This window comes from Aulonocara stuartgranti (genome assembly GCF_965226115.1).
Source record: "Aulonocara stuartgranti genome assembly, chromosome: 7".
In the NCBI taxonomy this organism is placed as follows: Eukaryota; Metazoa; Chordata; class Actinopteri; order Cichliformes; family Cichlidae; genus Aulonocara; species Aulonocara stuartgranti.
Window position 1 is genome coordinate 6,879,745 of NC_138945.1, and position 21,924 is coordinate 6,901,668.

The 21,924-nt window shown below is 40.5% G+C and overlaps 1 protein-coding gene across 4 annotated transcripts in view; it reads right to left on the bottom strand.

Moving 5' to 3' along the window:
- The window catches only part of LOC309710535 (glutathione synthetase-like), a 30,441-nt gene that overhangs the window by 3,416 nt on the left and 5,101 nt on the right, over positions 1-21,924 (bottom strand). Inside the window, exons 3-7 of one of the 4 annotated variants that reach the window (XM_082540109.1) lie at positions 20,488-20,707; positions 7,242-7,319; positions 5,027-5,137; positions 4,844-4,908; positions 4,612-4,696 (exon numbers count right to left, since the gene is read on the bottom strand). In XM_082540109.1, coding sequence (XP_082396235.1) covers positions 4,612-4,696; positions 4,844-4,908; positions 5,027-5,137; positions 7,242-7,319; positions 20,488-20,503 — 355 coding nt within the window. In that variant the 5' untranslated portion in view covers positions 20,504-20,707. Of the gene's footprint in view, positions 1-4,611; positions 4,697-4,843; positions 4,909-5,026; positions 5,138-7,241; positions 7,320-19,304; positions 19,771-19,890; positions 19,988-20,487; positions 20,708-21,924 lie in introns of those variants that run through there. The other 3 variants (XM_082540111.1, XM_082540112.1, XM_082540110.1) reach the window with 3 other exon arrangements.

A 21,924-nucleotide genomic window follows, 5' to 3' on the forward strand; every position in this document is an offset into this window, starting at 1 on the left:
CACACCAATGATAAGAAAGAAATTCATTTACAGACACGTGAAAAAGCAGTTTAAGGTTCTAGATCTGGATGATTACAACACATCATTATTTATTTAAAGCAACCCAAAATGCACAAATGACTATAACCAAGTACATCCTGTGATTCAGCAGCTGATAGAACCAACTTTAGCAGCAAAAACTTGAGGTAATCATTTTTTATTAGTGTTTCACAGCAGTGTGGATGGATTTCTGGACCGTTTGTCTTTACAATGTTTCTTCAGTTCATTGAAGTTTGCAGATATTTATTCATTCACAGCTTTCTTAACGTTCAATTATGTTGAAGTCTCAACTTTGAGCCACTGCAGCACCACTCTGTTGTTGCTTTGCTGCTGCGCTCTGGAGTCACTGACCCAACGATGATCTCTTTGACTCTAGAATACTTCATGGCTCACTCAGTGACCTGGACACTTTGCAGCTTCTTTGGCAGCAAAAAAAGCCCAAATAATCATCACCCGAGCAAAACCGTTGGTATGAGGTGTTTTTGCTGATATGCCGTGTTTGGTTTTCACCAATGTTGAAGCTGTGCATTAGGGCTTAGCTTTTCAACTTTGCAAACCTAATCCATGCTGCCATGTTGTATTTAGAGGGAAAATGGTTTCTCCTGGAAGTCTTTCCAAACAGGCCATATTTGTTGAGTCTGTTTCTAATTGCACTGCCATGAACTCCAACATTTAGCATGCCTGTAGAGCCTCAGATGTCTGGGGTGAATTTTCTGGGACGTCCACTCCTGGTAAGATTGGAAACAGTCTTTGATTTTTTTAACTTGCGAATAAATTTTCTTGCTGCAAAATGATCAACTTCAAAGCCTTCCCACATTCATGGGTATCAACAACTGCTTCTCTCCTCCTCAGTATGTTACCACTTACCTGAATACACCACACCAGCAAACTGACAGTAGTGGTTACACTTACTGATGATCTAGTGCACTTGATTAGCACTTGGCTAATACTGACCCTCTTAAATAATTATGGAAATAGTCTTGGATGTACTTAGTTTTTGAAACATCTGAATTTCAGCTCAGTGTGTGTTAAATAAATAATGACCTGGTATAATGTGTTCTGTGTTGTTCATCTGAGGTTGCATTTACCTCATATTAAGACCTACTAAGGACCTGATTTTTTTTAATTATGTCCTGATACATAAATCCAGAGAGCTCACATAACTGCATATGCTCAGAATAGACAGCACACATGGATACAAATTACTGCCTTGAAGCAGCAATCTTAAGACCATCACTATGAGCTCCATACAAAGTTACACCGTTCCTGTTATTAACAGCAGGGGGCACTATCAGCCACAGACTGAGAGCCAGATATGCTCTGCTGGTGCCTCATTGGCCTCATTGTTACTGAGGAAAGACTCTATAGTGAGAAACAGCTGAGGGGGAAACATTGATCTGGGAACGTCTGAGTGTTACAGAGGATATACATAGCACTGTGGTTCAGTGTCACATAATCACAAACAAATACAGCAAAGTACTAAAAAGGGTGCTGCCTCCAAAGATCGCTTTTACTGGTTTGGAGTTTACATTTACATTTACAATAATTGATTACACAGCGGTGGAGAGTAGACTTTGTCAAAGTAGATGTCTTTCTGAAAGCGCTGTAACTAAGTTTAAGAATATAATCCACCCACTGTTATCATCTTCAATGCCCTGTATCAACATAGAGCAGAGCAGCTATCTGAACGCTACCCCAACAGAGGTCGATTATCTTGTTAATAATTTCACCTCCTCACTACGTACGACTCTGGATACTGTAGCCTCTGTGAAAACTAAGGTCTCTAATCAGAAGTACCTGACTCCGTGGTATAATTCTCAAACACGTACCCTAAAGCAGATGACTCGTAATCTGGAGAGGAAATGGCGTGTCACACATTTAGAGGATCATCATTTAGCCTGGAGAAATAGTTTGCTGCTTTATAAGAAAGCCCTCCGCAAAGCCAGAACATCTTACTATTCATCACTGATTGAAGAAAATAAGAACAACCCCAGGTTTCTCTTCAGCACTGTAGCCAGGCTGACAAACAGTCAGAGCTCTTTTGAGCCAACAATCCCTTTAACGTTAACTAGTAATGACTTCATGAACTTCTTCACAAATAAAATTTTTATCATTAGAGAAAAAATTACCAGTAATAATCCCACAGATGTAATATTATCTACAGCTACTCTTAGTACCATCGATGTTAAGTTAAACTCTTTTTCTCCAATTGATCTTTCTGAGTTAACTTCAATAATTACTTCCTCCAAACCATCAACGTGTCTTTTAGACCCCATTCCTACAAAACTGCTCAAAGAAGTCCTGCCATTAATTAATTCTTCGATCTTAAATATGATCAACCTATCTCTAATGATCGGCTATGTACCACAGGCCTTCAAGCTGGCTGTAGTTAAACCTTTACTCAAAAAGCATCTCTAGACCCAGCAGTCTTAGCTAATTATAGGCCAATCTCCAACCTTCCTCTCATATCAAAAATCCTCGAAAGAGTAGTTGTCAAACAGCTAACAGATCATCTGCAGAGGAATGGTTTATTTGAAGAGTTTCAGTCAGGTTTCAGAGCTCATCACAGCACAGAAACAGCTTTAGTGAAGGTTACAAATGATCTTCTTATGGCCTCTGACAGTGGACTCATCTCTGTGCTTGTCCTGCTAGACCTTAGTGCAGCATTCGATACTGTCGACCATAATATCCTATTAGAGCGATTAGAACATGCTGTAGGTATTACAGGTACTGCACTGCAGTGGTTTGTATCATATCTATCTAATAGACTCCAATTTGTGCATGTAAATGGAGAGTCCTCTTCACACACTGAGGTTAATTATGGAGTTCCACAGGGTTCAGTGCTAGAACCAATTCTGTTTACATTATACATGCTTCCCTTAGGCAGTATCATTAGAAGACATAGCATAAATTTTCACTGTTATGCAGATGACACCCAGCTCTATCTATGAAGCCAGATAATACACACCAATTAGTTAAACTGCAGGAATGTCTTAAAGACATAAAGACCTGGATGGCCGCTAACTTTCTGCTTCTTAATTCAGATAAAACTGAGGTTATTGTACTCGGCCCTGAAAAGCCTAGAAATATGGTAGCTAACCAGATTCTTACTCTGGATGGCATTACCTTGGCCTCCAGTAACACTGTGAGGAACCTTGGAGTCATTTTTGACCAGGACATGTCCTTCAATGCACATATTAAACAAATATGTAAGACTGCGTTCTTCCATTTGCGCAACATCTCTAAAATTAGAAATATCCTGTCTCAGAGTGACGCTGAAAAACTAGTTCATGCATTTATTACTTCCAGGCAGGACTACTGTAATATATTATTATCAGGATGTCCAAAAAACTCACTGAAAAGCCTTCAGCTAATCCAAAATGCTGCAGCAAGAGTGCTGACAGGGACTAGAAAGAGAGAGCATATTTCTCCTGTTTTGGCTTCCCTTCATTGGCTTCCTGTTAAATCCAGAATTGAATTCAAAATCCTGCTCCTCACATACACGGTCTTAAATAATCAGGCCCCATCTTATCTTAATGACCTTGTAGTACCATATCACCCTATTAGAGCACTTCGCTCTCGCTCTGCAGGCCTACTTGTTGTTCCTAGAGTATTTAAAAGTAGAATGGGAGGCAGAGCCTTCAGTTTTCAGGCCCCTCTTCTGTGGAACCAGCTTCCAGTTTGGATTCAGGAGACAGACACTATCTCTACTTTCAAGATTAGGCTTAAAACTTTCCTTTTTGCTAAAGCATATAGTTAGGGCTGGACCAGGTGACCCTGAATCCTCCCTTAGTTATGCTGCAATAGACATAGGCTGCCGGGGGATTCCCATGATGCATTGAGTTTTTCCTTTCCAGCCACCTTTCTCGCTCACTATGTATTAACAGACCTCTCTGCATTGAATCATATCTGTTATTAACCTCTGTCTCTCTTCCACAGCATGTCTTTTATCCTGTCTTCCTTCTCTCACCCCAACCGGTCGCAGCAGATGGCCGCCCCTCCCTGAGCCTGGTTCTGCCGGAGGTTTCTTCCTGTTAAAAGGGAGTTTTTCCTTCCCACTGTTGCCAAAGTGCTTGCTCATAGGGGGTCATATGATTGTTGGGTTTTTCTCTGTATCTATGAAGCGCCTTGAGGCGACTTATGTTGTGATTTGGCGCTATATAAATAAAATGAATTGAATTGAATAGGAGGCTTAATAACGACAGGCATGAATGAAGACAGATCAGAACAGCTGTTTTATCACAGCATCCAGTACCAACACAATCATCCACACTCAAGAGCCTGTTGGCTTCAGAGTCAGCAGCTGAATGTCTAAAATATCAAATGTCATTTTTTGGTCCATCAGCTACAGCATGAACTGCTTAAAGTGAGAAGCAGCCTAAAGCCCCACAGATTCATCTTTCCAGACTGAAAATATCTCAGAGTGAACCGAGTGGTGCGTTTTCAGTGTGATCTCACAAAGTCAAATCCCTTTAATGATGTTCTGTCCTGTCTTCCTCTATCAAAAGCACACAAACACTATAAAACATTGTTTCTGTGCTTTGGGGTTTTTGTTTTCTGTAGGCTGCTCACCTACAACCACCTCATGAACATCTTTCCAATGGAGCTCGCTGCCCTTCTCGTGGATGAGGGTCACTCTGATCCTCCGCTGGATCCCCTGCAGCAAACATAACAGGAGCTCAGCATCACAGTGAGCACAGCTAGAGCAACATTACGCTTTAAAAGAAGATATTCAACTGTGTACAAAGGAAGCAGTTACCACTGTGCGAGTAATAAGAAAACAACATGTGCACCAATCCTGTACCTGGTGCAGCAGGTAGGTACCATGACAGGGCAGGCCTCCACTGTGATCCACGATGGCTGGGATGTACATGTGCATGGAGGGAGGAGGTGACACAACATCCCAACTTATAATATTCTTCGTGGAGATAATTTTTATGGTTCCTTTAAAGCTTGTGCGTGAATATAACACTCCAGGTGGATACTCACTCTCCAGTGGGCTCCAGCTCGCTGATCTCAAACCAGACCAGCAGGTCGTACTTGCTGACACACTGACCCAGGTTGGATTTGGTGATGGTGTTCAACTTGGTGGCTGCAACTGCCACACACACACACACACGCACGCACGCACGCACACACACACACACACACACACACACACACACACACACACAAGCTCAATGTTATCAAGCTGGAATTTGTCTGAATTTAAGAGAAGATGAATAAAAGTGAGGAGTATTTACTACATGCTTTGGGTGACTAAAAGGAGGATGGATAGGTGACATGAAAACACTACTGACCCTTTATACTGAGCCAATAGCTCACACACTTCTATTAAATCTGTCTAAAGAGCCAGTAATCACAGAGGATAGATACTGGAAGCAAACTGAAATGTTAGGAGGAACTAAATCACACATTACAACACCAGTGGCAGCACCCTGCTGTCTCACACATCAGGTCCTCATGGTCCTGTTGAAATGGCTAATTGCTAAAGCTCACAGTTGCATTCCTCTGTACTCAATATGATCGAAAAAACAATTTTAACAAACAATTAAAAAATGAACAAGTAAAAGATCTACTATAGCCAAAAGAAGACCATTTATAGACTATAGCGCTGTGAAAAAGTATTTGCCTCCTTTCTGCTTTCGTATCTTATTCCATATTTGTCACACTTACACACATCAATACATTTATAACATTAGACAAGAATGTGTTAGGATGCCTGGGTCATTGACCCAGGGTTTTGAGTTTATTATATTATTGATCATTTCCAGTCTTTGGTTTCTTTGAGTTCTGTCTTATGCTTTATGTCTCTGTGTTCTCTAGTTGGGGGGGGGGGGGAATTGATTGTGAGATGGAAAAGGAAAATGCTTATGAACTTGCAAATTAAAAACATGATGCATTTAAAGTAGCCCTTTTTCATTTTTATTTAAGAAGAGAATTTGTTTCACTCTGCGATGGCCGAACCTGTTCCTTTTCATGGAGATAATTTCTCCTGCCTTAAGGAAAACCCCTTCACATGGCACAGAGGAGGCTGGAGTGCAGAGAAACTGGTAGAGATGCAGTTATACAGTCTACCTGGGCCCCACAAACTATCAGATAAAGAGAATAAATAAATCCAATTGCTGCACATTTGGCAGACTAACATTTTCAGATTAATTAAACAATAAAATATATATTTTTACAATATTACATGTAAAGAGTCAAGTGGAAGTTTTTCTAAAGTTATTTAATGATATTTATATTATGGAAGCAGATTTTTGACATTTCACCTTTTTCCCGTTTTCAGATATAATAAACAGGCACAAAACAAAAGCAAACGGCCAGAACACAAAGCTGGAAAACCCACCCGATTGACAAAAATCAACTCAAAATTCTCCCACACAACAGAACCCCCTCCATTCCTCGCTGGCTCCAAATCTCTCAGTAGAAATATCAGTGGTTTGCTATCTGTCACCAACAAAACGCTCCACAAATCCTACGAATGATTCATTTCCTTATAAACCATTGAATCAGACACCGAAGCAGTTAGGTTCTAAATGAAGCTTCGGACGTCACTGATCACGTGACTCTGGCCAAACGAATCAAGCTTCGACACAGTGCTTCTGAAGCAGTGTGTTGATTTTTTTTGACACACACCGGAGCTTCAGCTTCAAGCGGGCCATCACTAGTATTTTGTATTCCTAGTTTTGTTGCCTTTGGGTCCTTTTCCTGCCTGCACACAGCCGTTCACATAACAGAATGTCTAATATTAAACGGCAGTTTTCAAGGGCAAAACGCTATCCAAACATACTTGGTCCTATATGAAAAAGTAATTGCAGCGAAAACCTGATACCTTGTGTGTCACCTCTGACACCAAGAACTGCAGCAAGCGTTTGGTGCTTGAGGTCACATTTTGAGTTTGTGAAGAAATTTAAGGTAGACACACGTAATTAGCGACAAGATGAGTAAGGCTGAAGTTATTGGACTGTATCAAGTTTAATAACTTCATGCATACCAGTGACATCGCGTCGCCAACGAACACCCCAGTGGCTTCAAGCCTAGGCTTAGCCTCTACAGGAGAGGTTTCAGCCATGAAAAGTGTGTCCATCACAAGCCCACCACCATAATCTCAGGCCTTGAAGCAACAATCATGAAAACTAATCTTAACTGAGAGTGTTGGATGTCCTCATTGTTGCAGAGCACATGGACAGCATACTCACCTGGTTCTCTGGGCCAGCAGCACATGTCACACCATCCATCACCCTTGTCATCACATTCAATCTTGGTCTGAGAGACATCTGAAGAGAAACAGAGCAACTTCAGAGAAGAAACTGAAGCTAATCAGTACATGCTTTCAGGACCCCCCTTGTACCAACATTGTGTCCAACAGCCTCCACCACAAAGTTAGCAGATTTACCAACAACGCCTCCTTCCAGTCCAATTCACTTTAATCATGCATTAACAATTCGTTGGCCGCTTAGAACAACATTTAAAATACAAAAAAAACCATAGCTCAGAGTATAAATCCCTTTGAGGCAATAATAATTTTAGGTTACTTTACAAAAGTAAAAAGAAAAAAAAGAAATGGTACATTTTAAAATCCTTTGTTTATGGACAGAATTCTTCCTGTTGGACACAAGAAGCAGACTCCAAAAAAACTGAGACTCTACAGAAGTCTGATTAGGCTGCTGTTCATGCAACTGGCTCACTGTGGTGTGACAATAGTGCGTTTCCTGTAAACAGTTTGCAACAAAAAACTGAATGTCCTTCACGTGATCCAAAGTGGGGCCTTCAAACAGTCCAGCACCTGGAACTGTTAGTGAGAGTCGCGATTCGTTCAATCATTTTTTGAATGCTTCTGTGGTGATCTGATTTCTATCATTGTTTTGTTTTTTTGCTACGACGTCTTAAAACTTTTCTCTATTGTGAAGTACTGAGAACGTTTATATTATAACTTTGGTTATACACAAGTCATTTTATATGTTTGCGTCTTTTTTTTCTTTTCTTTTTTTTTTTTTACCCAATCAGTCGATTTATGGGTGTAACTATAGTTTTGATTAATGGAGTCTGGTGCGGAGCTGCCGTATATGAAGGTTTTGTGCTCTTCTTCCCGGCAGTCCCCTTAATGCACGCTGGGATGGGCCGCAGTGGTTCTTGTTCTTTTTTGCGGCCTTTTTCTTTTTTGGGGGTGGGGTTCAGTGTTCTTGGTGTTAATTTTGTTTTAACCTTTTTTATGCCAGTCCTTTGTATTATTTTTCACCAGTCCATATGTCATACCACCTCTCATTTAGATGCGGGGTAACAATGCTACTGGTTTAGGAACATGTCCTTTGACGTTTACATCCTGGAATTGCAAGGGCTTAGGCAGAGCTTTGAAACGTGGGAAGGTTATGTCCCATTTGAAGCATTTATCTTCTGATATCGTTTTTCTTCAGGAAACTCATATTCACTCCAATGAACAGAGACGTTTAAGAGCAAATTGGGTGTCGCAGGTTTACCAGTCCACTTTCACATCTAAGGCCAGAGGTGTTGCTATACTCATACGGAAAACCACTCCATTTATATTTGGATCCGTCGTTACTGATCCGGGTGGGAGATTTGTTTTGGTCTCTGGGTCCATTAACTCTTTCCCACTGGTCTTGCTAAATATCTATGCCCCTAATTTTGACTGTCCTGACTTCTTTTCCAAAATATTTTATCTAATTTCTGAATATAATATGTCTAGTATAGTAATTGGTGGCGATTTTAACTGCTATTTTGATCCTGTTTTGGGTAGATCGTCTACAAAAATAGCCCCTACTACTAGATCCACGGCAGTTTTGAACAATCTGGTAAAATCACACAACATGGTAGACGTTTGGAGGCTTCAGCATCCAAATGACAGGCAATATTCCTTTTTTTCATCTGTATGTCATAGCTTTACCAGAATAGATTACTTTGTTACAGATTCTAGACTACTACCCAGTATTGTCAGCTCTGCTAATCATCAAATCTTGATTTCTGACCATGCCCCACTTACCATGAAAATAGATTTTAATTTACAGCCTCGAATTTTTAATTGGAAATTCAATTCTACCCTTCTGTCAGACAAAACTTTCTCCACTTATGTTTTCACTGAGATTTCAGATTTCTTAAAACATAACGACAATGGTGAGGTCTCTGATTCCACTCTTTGGGAATCTTTTAAGGCAGCATTGCGTGGCAAGATCATTTGCTTTCAAACATTTTCGAAAAGAACTACATTAAATCGTCTGTCCCATATTGAGTCTGAATTGTCAACATTAGAGGAGGCACTTCGCCAATCTGATACTGAGGACATATCTAATGCTATTCTGAAACTAAAACTCGAATACAATCATATTTTGGGAACCCAAGTCGGTAGCGATATTATTAAATTGAAACAAAGACACTTTGAGTTGGGAGATAAACCCCATAAATTATTTGCCAGACAATTAAAAGATGTGCAAGCCCATCGCACCATACACATAATTGCCTCCTCTACCGGTGAATTAATTACTGATCCTAAGCTGATTAATGACAGATTTGTTGAGTTTTTCAGCACACTGTATTCTTCTAAATCGAACGCCACTCACTCTGAGCTTTTTAGCTTTCTTAACTCTCTGAGTATTCCAACCCTTACAGAATCTGCCACCCAAGTGCTTGATGCTGATTTCAGCATCACAGAAGTCAAAGCTGCTATCCTTTCTTTCCCTAGTGGTAAAGTCTGCGGACCGGATGAGTTCAACATAGAGCTGGGCGATAGAACGATAACGATATGTATCGCGATATAACTTTTTCTCGATAGAAAAATTAAACTATCGCGATAGACTTCGCCGCTCTTGTCCTCTTAAAAAAAAAAAAAAAAAAAAAGGAACAGCCAATCCAAATTACGTAGCGCAGAGCCGAACCAATCACAGCCCCAGCGTCACGTCACGTGACTTGTTACGTACAGCACAAGTGCCAAGCCACACATGTGTATTTGTTTGGGAAGCAGCCAGCCACCGGGTAATGGAGGAAATGAGTGTGCCGACTAGAAAAATCAACAGAGCGTGACCAAAGGTTACCGAAGAGAAAACAGATGATGGTTCCAATGCTGGAGAGATTGTCGAACGGAAGAGCCATAGAAGTTCTGTAGTGTGAAGGTATTTCGGCTATTTCAAGTCTGACAAAAAACAGAGTAGCGTGCACTGTAAATTGTGCCGAAAGCAAGTCTGGAAATACAATAAACTGGTGCGTGCGCTACGTCCACACGTACCCGGGTATTTTTGAAAACGCAGATTTTTCTATGCGTTTGCACCTTTCGTCCACACGTAAACGCCGTTTTTGGTCACTGAAAACGAAGATTTTTGAAAACTCCGTTTTTGCATTTACGTGTGGACCAGAAAAACTGAGAAAACGCAGCGTCAAAGGTGTGCGCATTTTTTGACGTCACACTGTGCGCCACGTTATTGTTTCAGTGAAATGAATTTCTACAATAATGTTACTGTTAATTCTACTCTCTGCAGTGTTTAAATGCTTACATATACACACAGTTACTGTCCCTCCACACATACGACTCTGTTCTGCTTCGATGCCCCAGCTTTGTTTACTTTTTCCCACTTCTAGGCTTCTAGACTTCTGATTGGCCAACATTTCTGCACGGTTAGGAATCTAGCGCCACCTGCTGCTTTTGCATGTTCATCGCAGCGTTTTCCTTCATTTCTCCCTTTATGTGTGGACGGGATTATTTTTTAAAACGAAAACGGAAAATCTCCGTTTTCAAAAATACCCGTGTACGTGTGGACGTAGCCTCAGTCTCTGACTGGAAGCACTAATTCGTCATTCGGCTTTTGTCAGACTAAAGTAACTGTTAAAACTGTTTGAAAACCTAAGCTATACAACAAGGAGAGATTGAGAATTTCCTTTTAGTTCTCAGTTTATTTGATATTGACAAAAGTTAGTCAATTTTGTCTGTTCTTCTGTAAAACAAACTAAGATTTATTTTTAGAATTAATATTTTGTTTCTAAGTGAAATTGACAATTTAGTAGTCTGTTTCGTTTGTTCTATTTTGAAACTTAAACGCTTTAGCGGCTGCCTTTTGTGTAGTTTGCAATATTTGCCTTTATCTATCTGAAAAAGTCTCATGTTCCTTAAGTACATCTACCCTGTTGAACTTATTATGGGAAATAAATATTTAAATAAAACAAGCTGCTGATTATTTCACATTTTACTTGTGAGCAATGGCACATTTAAATCTTACAAATATAGTTATTTGGCTTATATCGTGATAGATATCGTTATCGCCTGAAATGAAAAAAACATATCGTGATATGAAAAAATCTTATATTGCCCAGCTCTAGTTCAACATAGAATTTTATAAAGCCCATATTGATATAATCGCTCCACATTTACTCAGAATGGTGAACTGCTCTATTGCACGGGGCTCTTTCCCTGATAGCATATATGATGCCCACGTTTGTCTTCTCCCTAAGTTTTATGAAATCAGGTTTTATGAAATCAGGGTATTAGAACGCCCCCTCATGCGTAGTGACAGGTGTAATACAATCAATGTTGACAATTTTATTTAACACAAAGAATAACATTGTCTCCTTCCCGAGGGCAGACGCTAACTGCCCCCCTTCTCCTGGAACCGTCTGTACCCTGCTGAGACACAACATGGCAACTACAAGGACTCTTTCATTTATTAAGACCATCAGTGTGTATTGCTCTAAATCAAGTATATAATATTAAATGAATATTGCTGGATCAGCTACTTCTACTTAAAACATATTAAAACATGACTAAGCACAAAATCACCAAGAATGACATCTTATAAGTGCTGTGTAAGCGCGTGCGGCCTTCCAAGCTCAAAGCCTTTGCCCTCCATAGATCAGCCAGACTCACGCTGGCTGTAGCTTTTAACCTTTAATTACCTTGAGCACAACTCTAGAATGAGCAACAAACTGCAATGTGTATGGAATGATCATGGTTACATCTGCAATGGAAAATCATGTTATTATTCTGGTACCTGTAAGAAAGATCAGATTAAAGTTATCACCATCACTGTAATGCAAAGAATAATGTAAGATCAAAAACTTCAATTTATGCTTAATGCAAAGCTGGTTATATACTTCTAATGAAATACTAATGACATATTAAAATATTAAATGATAATGAGAAAAACATCCCCTCCTTATTCTACAAAGGACAGAGACCCCACCAATGTGACTTCATATCGCCCACTTAGTTTATTAAACTGTGATCAAAAAATCATTCCAAAAGTCTTGTCTTCACGCCTTAATAAATTTTTGGGCACTTTAATTCAACACGATCAAACTGGTTTTATTCCAGACAGATTTGCTTTCTCTAATACCCGTTGTCTATTGAATGTACTGTATGGAACAAATCCTCCAAATTCAGCTGTTATTTCATTAGATTCCCAACAAGCTTTCGATCAAATTGAGTGGAAATACCTGTTTGCTACACTTGAGAAATTTGGCTTTGGTAGTAATTTTACAACTTTGGTACGTATGCTTTATGCACGGCCAAGATCATCGGTACAAATTTTGATAGATCACATCCGTTTCTACTTCACCGGGGGACTAGGCAGGGTTGCTGTTTATCTCCACTGCTCTTTGCTCTAGCTATGGAGCCTCTGGCCATTGCAGTTAGAAGCAGCTCTGATATTGTAGGTATTAGTATTCTCTTTTTAGAGAACCGGCTCTTTCGGCTCCGAACCGGCTCTTCAGGTTGTTTTGTTGCTTTAATTTATTTATTATTAACAATAATATAAAATTATGCACAAAAGGAATTACTAATGTAAAAAAAAAAAGTGGTTTTATTTATATATGTTTATATATAAATATATGCGGTGGCTCTTGGAGACAAAACACGTACGAACTCCAAAACACATTTCTAGCATGAACTGAACTTCCAAAACAGCATCCTGGAGCACTTCTGTTGTGTTTTGAGTTTTTATGTGCTTCTGAGTTTGTACGTGCTTCGGAGTTTGTACGTGTTTTGGAGTTTTTACATGTTTTTACGTGTTTTTTATGTGTTTTGGAGTTTGTACGTGCTTCAGGGTTTGTACGTGATTTGAAGTTTGTACGTGCTTTGTCTCTAGGGGCCACCGTTAGTGATGGGTCAGTTGCGAACGAACGACGCGAGCCGGCTCCTTATCGCGAGCCGATTTTTTTTTTGTTTTGTTTTTTTCTTTCTCTCACCCTCTCTCTCGCACTTTTTTCCCGCTTCACTCAGCATGCGAGCCTTGCTTTGCGCTGGGCAGAGGGGGGAGGGGCGGTAGTTAAAATCAGTAGCACAGGAACAGAGCGGGAGGGAGAGAGAGAGAAAGAGCCAGGGACACCAACGTCACATTAGAAAGGTATCCGGTTGTTCAGTCTGATGTCACTAGCCGTGTCTGGACCTAAACTCCGCTGCAGGTCCATATATCAAACGATCACTATGGCATTACTGAGAGTTGAAAAACTGTCTAAAGTCTTTCATCTTTAATAAAATGATCAGCGTTCTGCTCTACCAGGTGTAACAATTGAGTTTAACATCCAGGCATCCATGAAAACGGAATTTATGACATTTAACGGAGTTAGAAGTTAGCAGGGAGTTAGCTCGCTAGCTTCTATCTAAATACAATATTGCATGTCCTGACTGCGGGGTTTTGGAAACAAATTAAAACATACAGCTCTGTTATCACTTCCAACATAAATGAAGACAGTAAACTAAACAGCAGTGACGTTTGTGGAGTTAGCTCGCTAGCTTCTATCTAAATACAATATTGCATGTCCTGACTGCGGGGTTTTGGAAACAAATTAAAACATACAGCTCTGTTATCACTTCCAACATAAATGAAGACAGTAAACTAAACAGCAGTGACGTTTGTGGAGTTAGCTCGCTAGCTTCTATCTAAATACAATATTGCATGTCCTAACTGCGGGGTTTTGGAAACAAATTAAAACATACAGCTCTGTTATCACTTCCAACATAAATGAAGACAGTAAACTAAACAGCAGTGACGTTTGTAGAGTTACTGAAGTTGGGCTAGCTGGTATATAATGATGTGCTACGTGACCACTAGCGACACAGCTATGTTAGCATAATATAAACAAGCTAAAGAAGTCCAGACGCTTTTCTTTGCAAGCTCCTTTGACTACGATGACCTGGATGACTGAGAACCTTCACAGACATAAACAAGCTAACTTTTTTTCCTCTCGATAAAAGTTAACATGAGTGTTCTCGGTGGTCAGGAACAAATGTAATCGCATGGCAGGATGCTGTAAAAGGACCAAACTTCAGCCAGGAGAACAACTGAGATAATCCATCCACAATATGAGCTTAGTCATTCATATACTGCTGCATGGGCTGGGCTGTAGTTACATCCTAAGGTTTTAAAAACTGAGCTTAAATAAATGATTAGCAGTAATAAAAGCCAAGGGAGGTCAACAGTGATCACTGACTGTTTTAGGAGCTTTTTGAGATTAAATAGAAGAAAATACATAACATTAAACATGTTAACAACACAAAAGCCATATTAAACGCAGACTACTTTAGGCCCAGAAGTAGGATTCGTCACGTCATCACTTAACAATCGGATAGTAATCATCCACAACTATTTTCAGTTGCAGATGATAAAGGATTCAGAAAGTTTATTCATGCAGGTCTATATGACAGAGAATGTGCATGTTCTTTTTGTTTTCACATTATAATTTATATTTATTTATATATATATATATTTATATTTGTGGTTTGCAGTGTTTTGTGTTGTTTCACTTTAAATTTGTAAAAGGAAAAAGCTGAAAATTTAAATAGTTAAAAGTTGAAATGTGAATAGTTGATTTATGTATTTTATGATTTATTTATTACGTTTCATGTGGAGTGAATAAATAAAAGTATATTTACGGTGGCTAGTGATGGGATTTCCGGCCCACAGGTTGTCATCAACTTTCAGCCCCGATAAGGCGGCCCATCACGATCATCAGTCCGGATTTACAGAAGAAGCTGACATCCAGCACAAGTTATCGAGAACAATGGCCAACAACATAATGCACATATATTTGATTTTTAATTGCCATTAAAAGTCTTTGAAAGTTATGACACGCTAATGTGGGTTCTTCTGTAGATCATGTTAATCATGTTAATAAAAACAGAATCAGTGAAGTTTGTATGAAACACAACATTTGTGCTACTGCCAAAACCTTCTGTCCATGACTGTGTATCATGATACTTTTCTAGCTTTTTAAGTGAAGGGCTGCTGCCAACATATTGCTTGAAGGTTCTGTGCAGTTTATATAGAGCAGGACAGACATTTGTGTTTTCAAATGAAAGGAAAAAAAATCAAACAGGTGAGGCGTTGCAATAAAATAAATGTTAAATAAATTATTTTTTTAGTGCTGCTACCTGCCTCTTCATAGACACTTATCCTAAATACCAAGATGTCTTTTTGTGAAAAGAACTCAAAAATAAAAATAAAACGTATTATGATGAGGTAAACAAAAGTATATAGTTCATTATATGTACACTTGTTTACTGCCTTATCATATGGTAGAGTTTACAGGCTGAAATGTTAGACTTTTAAAGCAAGTAGTCACATGTATTCAAGCATATTGGTTTCAGAATCTGTGCAATTCTTTTGAACCTATTTTAATGGAAACATGTCAAATAACAGCAAAAATCTGACTTGTGTGTAAAAATAATAATATGTTGGCTTTAGATCATATATTTGTAATCTCCCTGTGAGTTTAAGGCAAGCATGGCCAATCATTATGAACTGCTTTGGCTTTAAAGCATCAGTGTACACAATTCAGTAATTCCTTAAAATCTCCAGAAAACAAATCTAAACAAAAAAATCTGAAAGAGACTTTTGTTTATTTATTCATTTATTTATTTTGCTTTCTGATGTAGATGTCTTCGTTTTTATTTCAAAAAAATAATTCTCTAGCGGTGGTCCTCGGCCCAGCTGTGGTTAAAGGTTTGGCTCTTGCCGTTTTCGCAGTTGGTTCTGGCCCTCTTATTTGATGTCGCAAAGATGTTTTCATCTGGCTTCCTCTTAATTGGCAAGATGGAATTTTGTGTCCTGTAGCTAGTGGTTGCGCAGGATGGAGCCATAGAATCGTGGCATTTCTGCTGGTCATGATCTGACCTTTCATGTTGGTACAGTGTTTCTCTGCGCACATCTTTCCAATTAGTCTTTTTTCTTTTAAGATCTGGGTCACTCGTATCCTTTTCATTTTCCTGCAGATGCTTTCTTTTACACTGTGCTTTCTTTGGAATTGTCTCAGAATTTTCACTCTGACTGGAACAGTTTCCTGCTGTTTTATGTATTAGCACCTGACTAAATTGTGGCTGTTCCTCTGAGTTGAATGGGGAGAACCGTTTTGGCTGTGGGGGATCACTAGTGTTTTTCTCTCTGCTGCAGAGGGAGGGAAGTTCCTTTGAGCAGATTGTCTGGTGTCAGAGGTGGGCTTGTGTGCAGACTCTGTCCTGCTGGTATGGAGACTCTGTCCTGGCGTCTCTTTCTTCTTTGTCCTTAAGTAGTTGATGTGCTCATAGCAGGACTCAACATAGGAGCTACTCTGGCGTATCCATGCAAGGTGGCTCAGTTTTGAAAAGGCATGCTCAAGGACCTGATTGGGTGTCATTCTATTTTGGGGATTGAGGTGAAGCAAGTGCTTTACCATTTCTACAAACATCAGGATATCACACCTTTTTGCAGTTGCATCTGCATAATCCTCATCTTCAATGATCTCGGTATATAAGAGTTCATCCAGAGACTTCAATTTTTTTTAACTCTTTTGTCAACAAACTCAATCCCAAACTCCTGGAAATATTGTTCAGTTGTCTTGAGTTTCCAGTGGTAGATGTTGTCGGAATTGAACTCCCTGCAGAAATACTTTGCAGTCTTTTGCCCATAGTTTAACATTTCCTCTGGGAGTTCTCCTTGAGTCTCCGTTATGTATTTTAGTATGGCATATTCACTGTATCCCGGGTACAGCAAGTAACCAGTGTATAGAGACACTGCCATGCAGCGCTTCAATGAGTCATCTGTTTGCACATGCAGGAACATAAGAATGATGATGCAGCCTTGACATGAGGTTTGACAGGTTGCCTGAAACAGTGAACACCTCAGGCACGCAGCCTGCCGTGGACAGCAGAGAGATGATCACAAGAACGGGATCACAATCAGCGACATGCTTTTTGTTTTTAACCCGACCTGTTGACATTGAGGCATCTTGAATGATGAACACTTTATGAGGAAGTGATGTGGTGCATGAGCACAGCTGAGCCTGGTACGATGAACCTGGAGGTAATGTAGGGAGAACAGGGTGGAGAAAAGAGGCGTCCTAGAGACGCCACAGAATCCTTCTATACTTTAAAAGTAAAACATGAATACACAGCTCTAATTACAAACCTCTTGCCTCCCCTTCTTTTCTATTGCTAACTTTCTTTCTCTTATGTCACCAGGAGATATATAAGCGCTGCATTAAGCTGTCACATAGTCCAGTCAACAAATACTCTTCCACCTCAGCGAAACCATCCACATCAGGTCGAGATAGACTCACAGCTAGGCCAGTTACTCACACAAATTGGCATCATCGACCCACAAATTTGATGCTTCAGTGCATTTTGGACATCTCTGCAAAGCAATCGAGGTACACACAACATGATGGGAAGGTGTCCGGTCCTCATCAGGACTTAAAATTAGGTAAATAAAACTTCAGATCAAGAATGACACATGACATATTACACCATGTCATTATTTACTTAGTGCTTCTATAGAGTATCAGAGGGTAAGTAACAGCCAGGTGCTGCTAATCAAATCAAACTGATTATCAGTAAGAGTGAGCTCTATAAAAGCAAAGTCTTTGCTTGTCTGGAGCATTCAGGTGTGCGCCGGAGATATCAGACACAACTATCGCTGCCTCTCTACCTCGAAAGTGTTATAAAGTAATTTCCAAACAATTTGACATCCAGATCTACAGCGACAACATTTAAGACCGCTGCCTGTCTTCCCAGAGGTGGATGTCCTGAGAAATTCCCAAGATCAGGCGATACGATGCTCAGAGAAACGACGAAAAACCATATACACTACAGGCCTCGGTTAGTGTTTTAAAAGTTAAACTTCATGGGGGCGCTCGTGTACACTGATGGAGTAGGACGCACTCTTCTCAGCTCCGCACTTTTCTTCTTATTTTCCAACAATTTAACGCGACACCCTGCATCTTTACTTAACTGGTCAACAGCACTACTGCCTTGCATCGACTACGATAAATACTGGACGACATGCCGCCTAAAAAGACGCAACACACTGCCAGAAAGCAGTAGCTGAAAATTCTGCGAGCACCGACGCCATATTAGCAGCTATCGCTAGCCTAAAAACTTCTATGGAGACCCGCCTTGACACAATTGAGTCTATTCTGTCTAAGCTCCAGGCAGATATCCGGTCATCCGAACAACGTCTAGATGTTATCGATGAGTCGCTTACTACATTGGACTGCCGTGTTTGTATGCTGGAAGCTACATGCAAGAAACTAATGGCGGCCACCGATAACCTGCGTGGCAAGCTAGGCCAGATGGAGGCGCGCTCGCGTCGGGCCAACATTAGGATTGTTGGAGTGAAGGAAGGTGCTGAGGGCGGTAAGGGCGGACTTTGTTTCATCCCTGCTGCTGGATGTGTTGGGGAAAGACAACTTTATTAAGCCGATAAAAGTGGAGAGGGCACACCGCACCCTTAGACCAAAACCAACGGCTGGCCAGCGACCGAGGGCTATCATAGCCAAGTTGCATCATGACAAAGACGTGTGGCATGTCCTGCGTCTGGCACGCCAACGTGCACCGTTGAGCTGCGATGGAGAGAATCTGTCCATCTTCCCCGACTAGGTCCTTGCGCAGCGGATGGCCTTCAATACGGTCAGGAAAAAGCTTAGCGCCTCCGGAGCGACGTGCAGTCTGCACTACCCGGCCCAGCTTCGGGTAGTTCACAACAGCATCACTAACACGTTCAAGTCTCCTACTGAAGCTGAACGTTTTGCGGACTCACTGTAATTGTGACCTGGTAATATATTTGTTCATGTTGTTGATGCGGCTGTATTTTTGAACATTCTCACTCTTCTCGCTGAGCTTCTCTAAGTTACAGTAGCTTGTGTTAGCATATGTATGTCACACAGTGGAACTTTGTATTTATCTTGCATGTTGGTCTTCCAGGGATGAAAAGTGTGTCCATCACAAGCCTACCACCATGATCTCAGACCGTTCTGGCCCCTGTTTGTTATTTTACAGGGCCCTGACGCGAGAGCAGCCGTGGTGGCATCGCATGACGGACTCCGATGCAGAACGCGAGCTGGGCTGGGATGCGATGGACCCAGTGAAGGGACAAGAGGAGGATTGGAGGCTTCTCCTCCTCTGCCGGGGACGAGGCTGGCGTTGACTCCGCTCTAAAAAAGGAATTCCTGGCCTGCTGGTGGACCCATAATAAACATGTGGCATAATTAGACCAGGGGATTTTAGTAAACATAGAAAATTGTATTTTTACTAGTTTTAGAATCGGGTTTGTTTATTCCTGGGGGATTTTAGTTATTGATAACATTTTATTGTGTACGTTTTTTAAGGGTGTTTTTATTTGTGCTCCCTGGCCTGGAAATAAACGGTTTCCGATCAGACCTGCTTCATCTTTGTGCCCTTGGTATCTGACTCGCTTGCTCCCCCATGCATTTTAAAAGAATCCTTCTCTTCAGCATGACATTCTGGCACAGCTTTAGTGTCTGCGTTAAATGTACACAAAGACAGAAACGTTCAATGATAAAAACACACAGTAGAATAAAATTGTAAGAAGTCATCAGTTGATGCAGTTTAAGGACACTTGTTCTTCTGTGCAGTCTCACCTGGAGCTCACGTTTCTAGTTCATGACATCATGACCAAAGATTCTTCGTTTAATAGTTTAAAGATGTCCGTGAATGCACTGCTAACTGCTCTTCACCCTTATAAAAATCAACATGCATTTAGAATAAGAAACACTTTTACAAAACCAAAAGCTTCACTGTACTTAGTAATTTATGTCTAAAAAACAGGTTCAGTTTGTAACTGAGAGAGCGGCTCGGTGGTGCTGAATTATATTTCCAATAGAAACACAATTTCATATGTTGTAGTAACAACACACTGCCACAAGATGGCAGCCTAGGCCTACTTTACCATGCTGTTCCAGTAAAAAAGAAAAAGTGACAGAGCCCTGAAAGAGTGACAGTGACACTTTTTATGAACTCATCTGTAATGTGTCACCTTTTCTGTAGAATGAAGAAGTGCTTCCCTTCTTTCAAAGTAAATACAGGCTTACAAAGATCCTCTAAACATGTTTCTGAAATAATCCTAAACACAATCATTAAACCAAAAATGCAAGAAACAATTTATTTAATCACTCTTCTTAACTTAATTCCTTAACTTAGTAAAAAAAAAATAAACAAAAACTTTTCTGCTGTCTCACCTCTGTCAGTTTTCATGCTTTTGCAAGAACAGGTTGAGGCGCAGGTGGAACTTTGACTTCACTGTGGTTTGTATGTGCAGGCAGGAGTGTGACATCTCAGAACAGCAGAGGATTGTGGAGCATGGTGACTCTTGCTGCGACGCCCCCGTCTGACTGTCCTGAGCTCTTGGTCCTCAGCAGACGGTCCACACACTCATTCATCACCATGTCTTTACCCTGCCTGTAAGAAAACCAAGAAAAGGCTAACATTAGAAACAGCCACCAACCAATCCCTTTTACTCCACCACCCAAAAACCAGTGAGAAACACTAACTAGTATTAACTTGGAATCAAAGTCCACTAATCCCCAGGCTCCCAGCATAACATACAGTCCGACACAAACTCCACAAACTGTCTTGCTTCAGCTGACTTTCCTTCACCTTCTCTCCAGACAATCTGTTGTGCTCTTTTCAGCACAAAGCCACACTCCTGCTCACTGATCCTCACCTCTTTTTAACCTAGTCTCAGCAACTTTGTCCCATAGCTCGCACATCCTTTCCACCTCCATCTTTCTTCCCAGCCAACTGATACATACCTTTTCTCCTTCCTTAAAAGCCAGCCTAAGAAATACGATTTTATAAACGCCCCATAAATGAAACTGCCATTTTCAAAAATCGTATCATCCAAATTCATGCAGCGTGGCTAAATTATGAATGAATTACAAACCCGAGCTTCCTTGCTAACATGATTAACAGCTAAATACTATCATAGTGGAGGTGTAAAATTACTGCTAAAATAGCTCATATGAACCCTGATACTGGACTATGTATTTATCAAAACAAATGATCTGATATTACAAACTAATGATTGCTTTTTACAGTATTAACCCAGAGTGATGTAAGGCAGGGTGGTTAGTCAGCCATAACCTGGGCCCTATTTCAGGAAGCCGGTTTAGAAAACTCAGAGTGAAAAACGATACGCAGGGTTGAGTAACCCCGAACTGTCCAACTCGGAATATTCGGTTTCAGAAAGGCTGATAACAATTAGTTCAATCAACGTGGAGTTGCTTTAACCCCAAGTTAAGCGCGCGCACGAGGATACATAAAGCCCTGATTAGTGGAGCACAGATTAAGCGAGTCACCATGGAGACGGAGGGAAAGAAGGTGCGGTCAATGTATCTTACAGCGCTTGAGGCCGAAATTCTGATGGCAGTATAGGGCTTTGGAGCGTGATGTCACGGGGGTGGGCGATAACATGCAAATTTTGCGGAAAAAAAGTAACACAGCCTCAGCTGCAAAAGAAAGGGAGCATGCATGGCAAAACATGGCCGACAGAGTCAATGCGTGAGTGTTAATTTAAACATTGATCTAGGGATTTCCACCCATTTAACACGTTATTTTATTATATTTTATTTTATTTTTTATTTCATACATTTGATTTTGTGATGTGATTTGAGCGC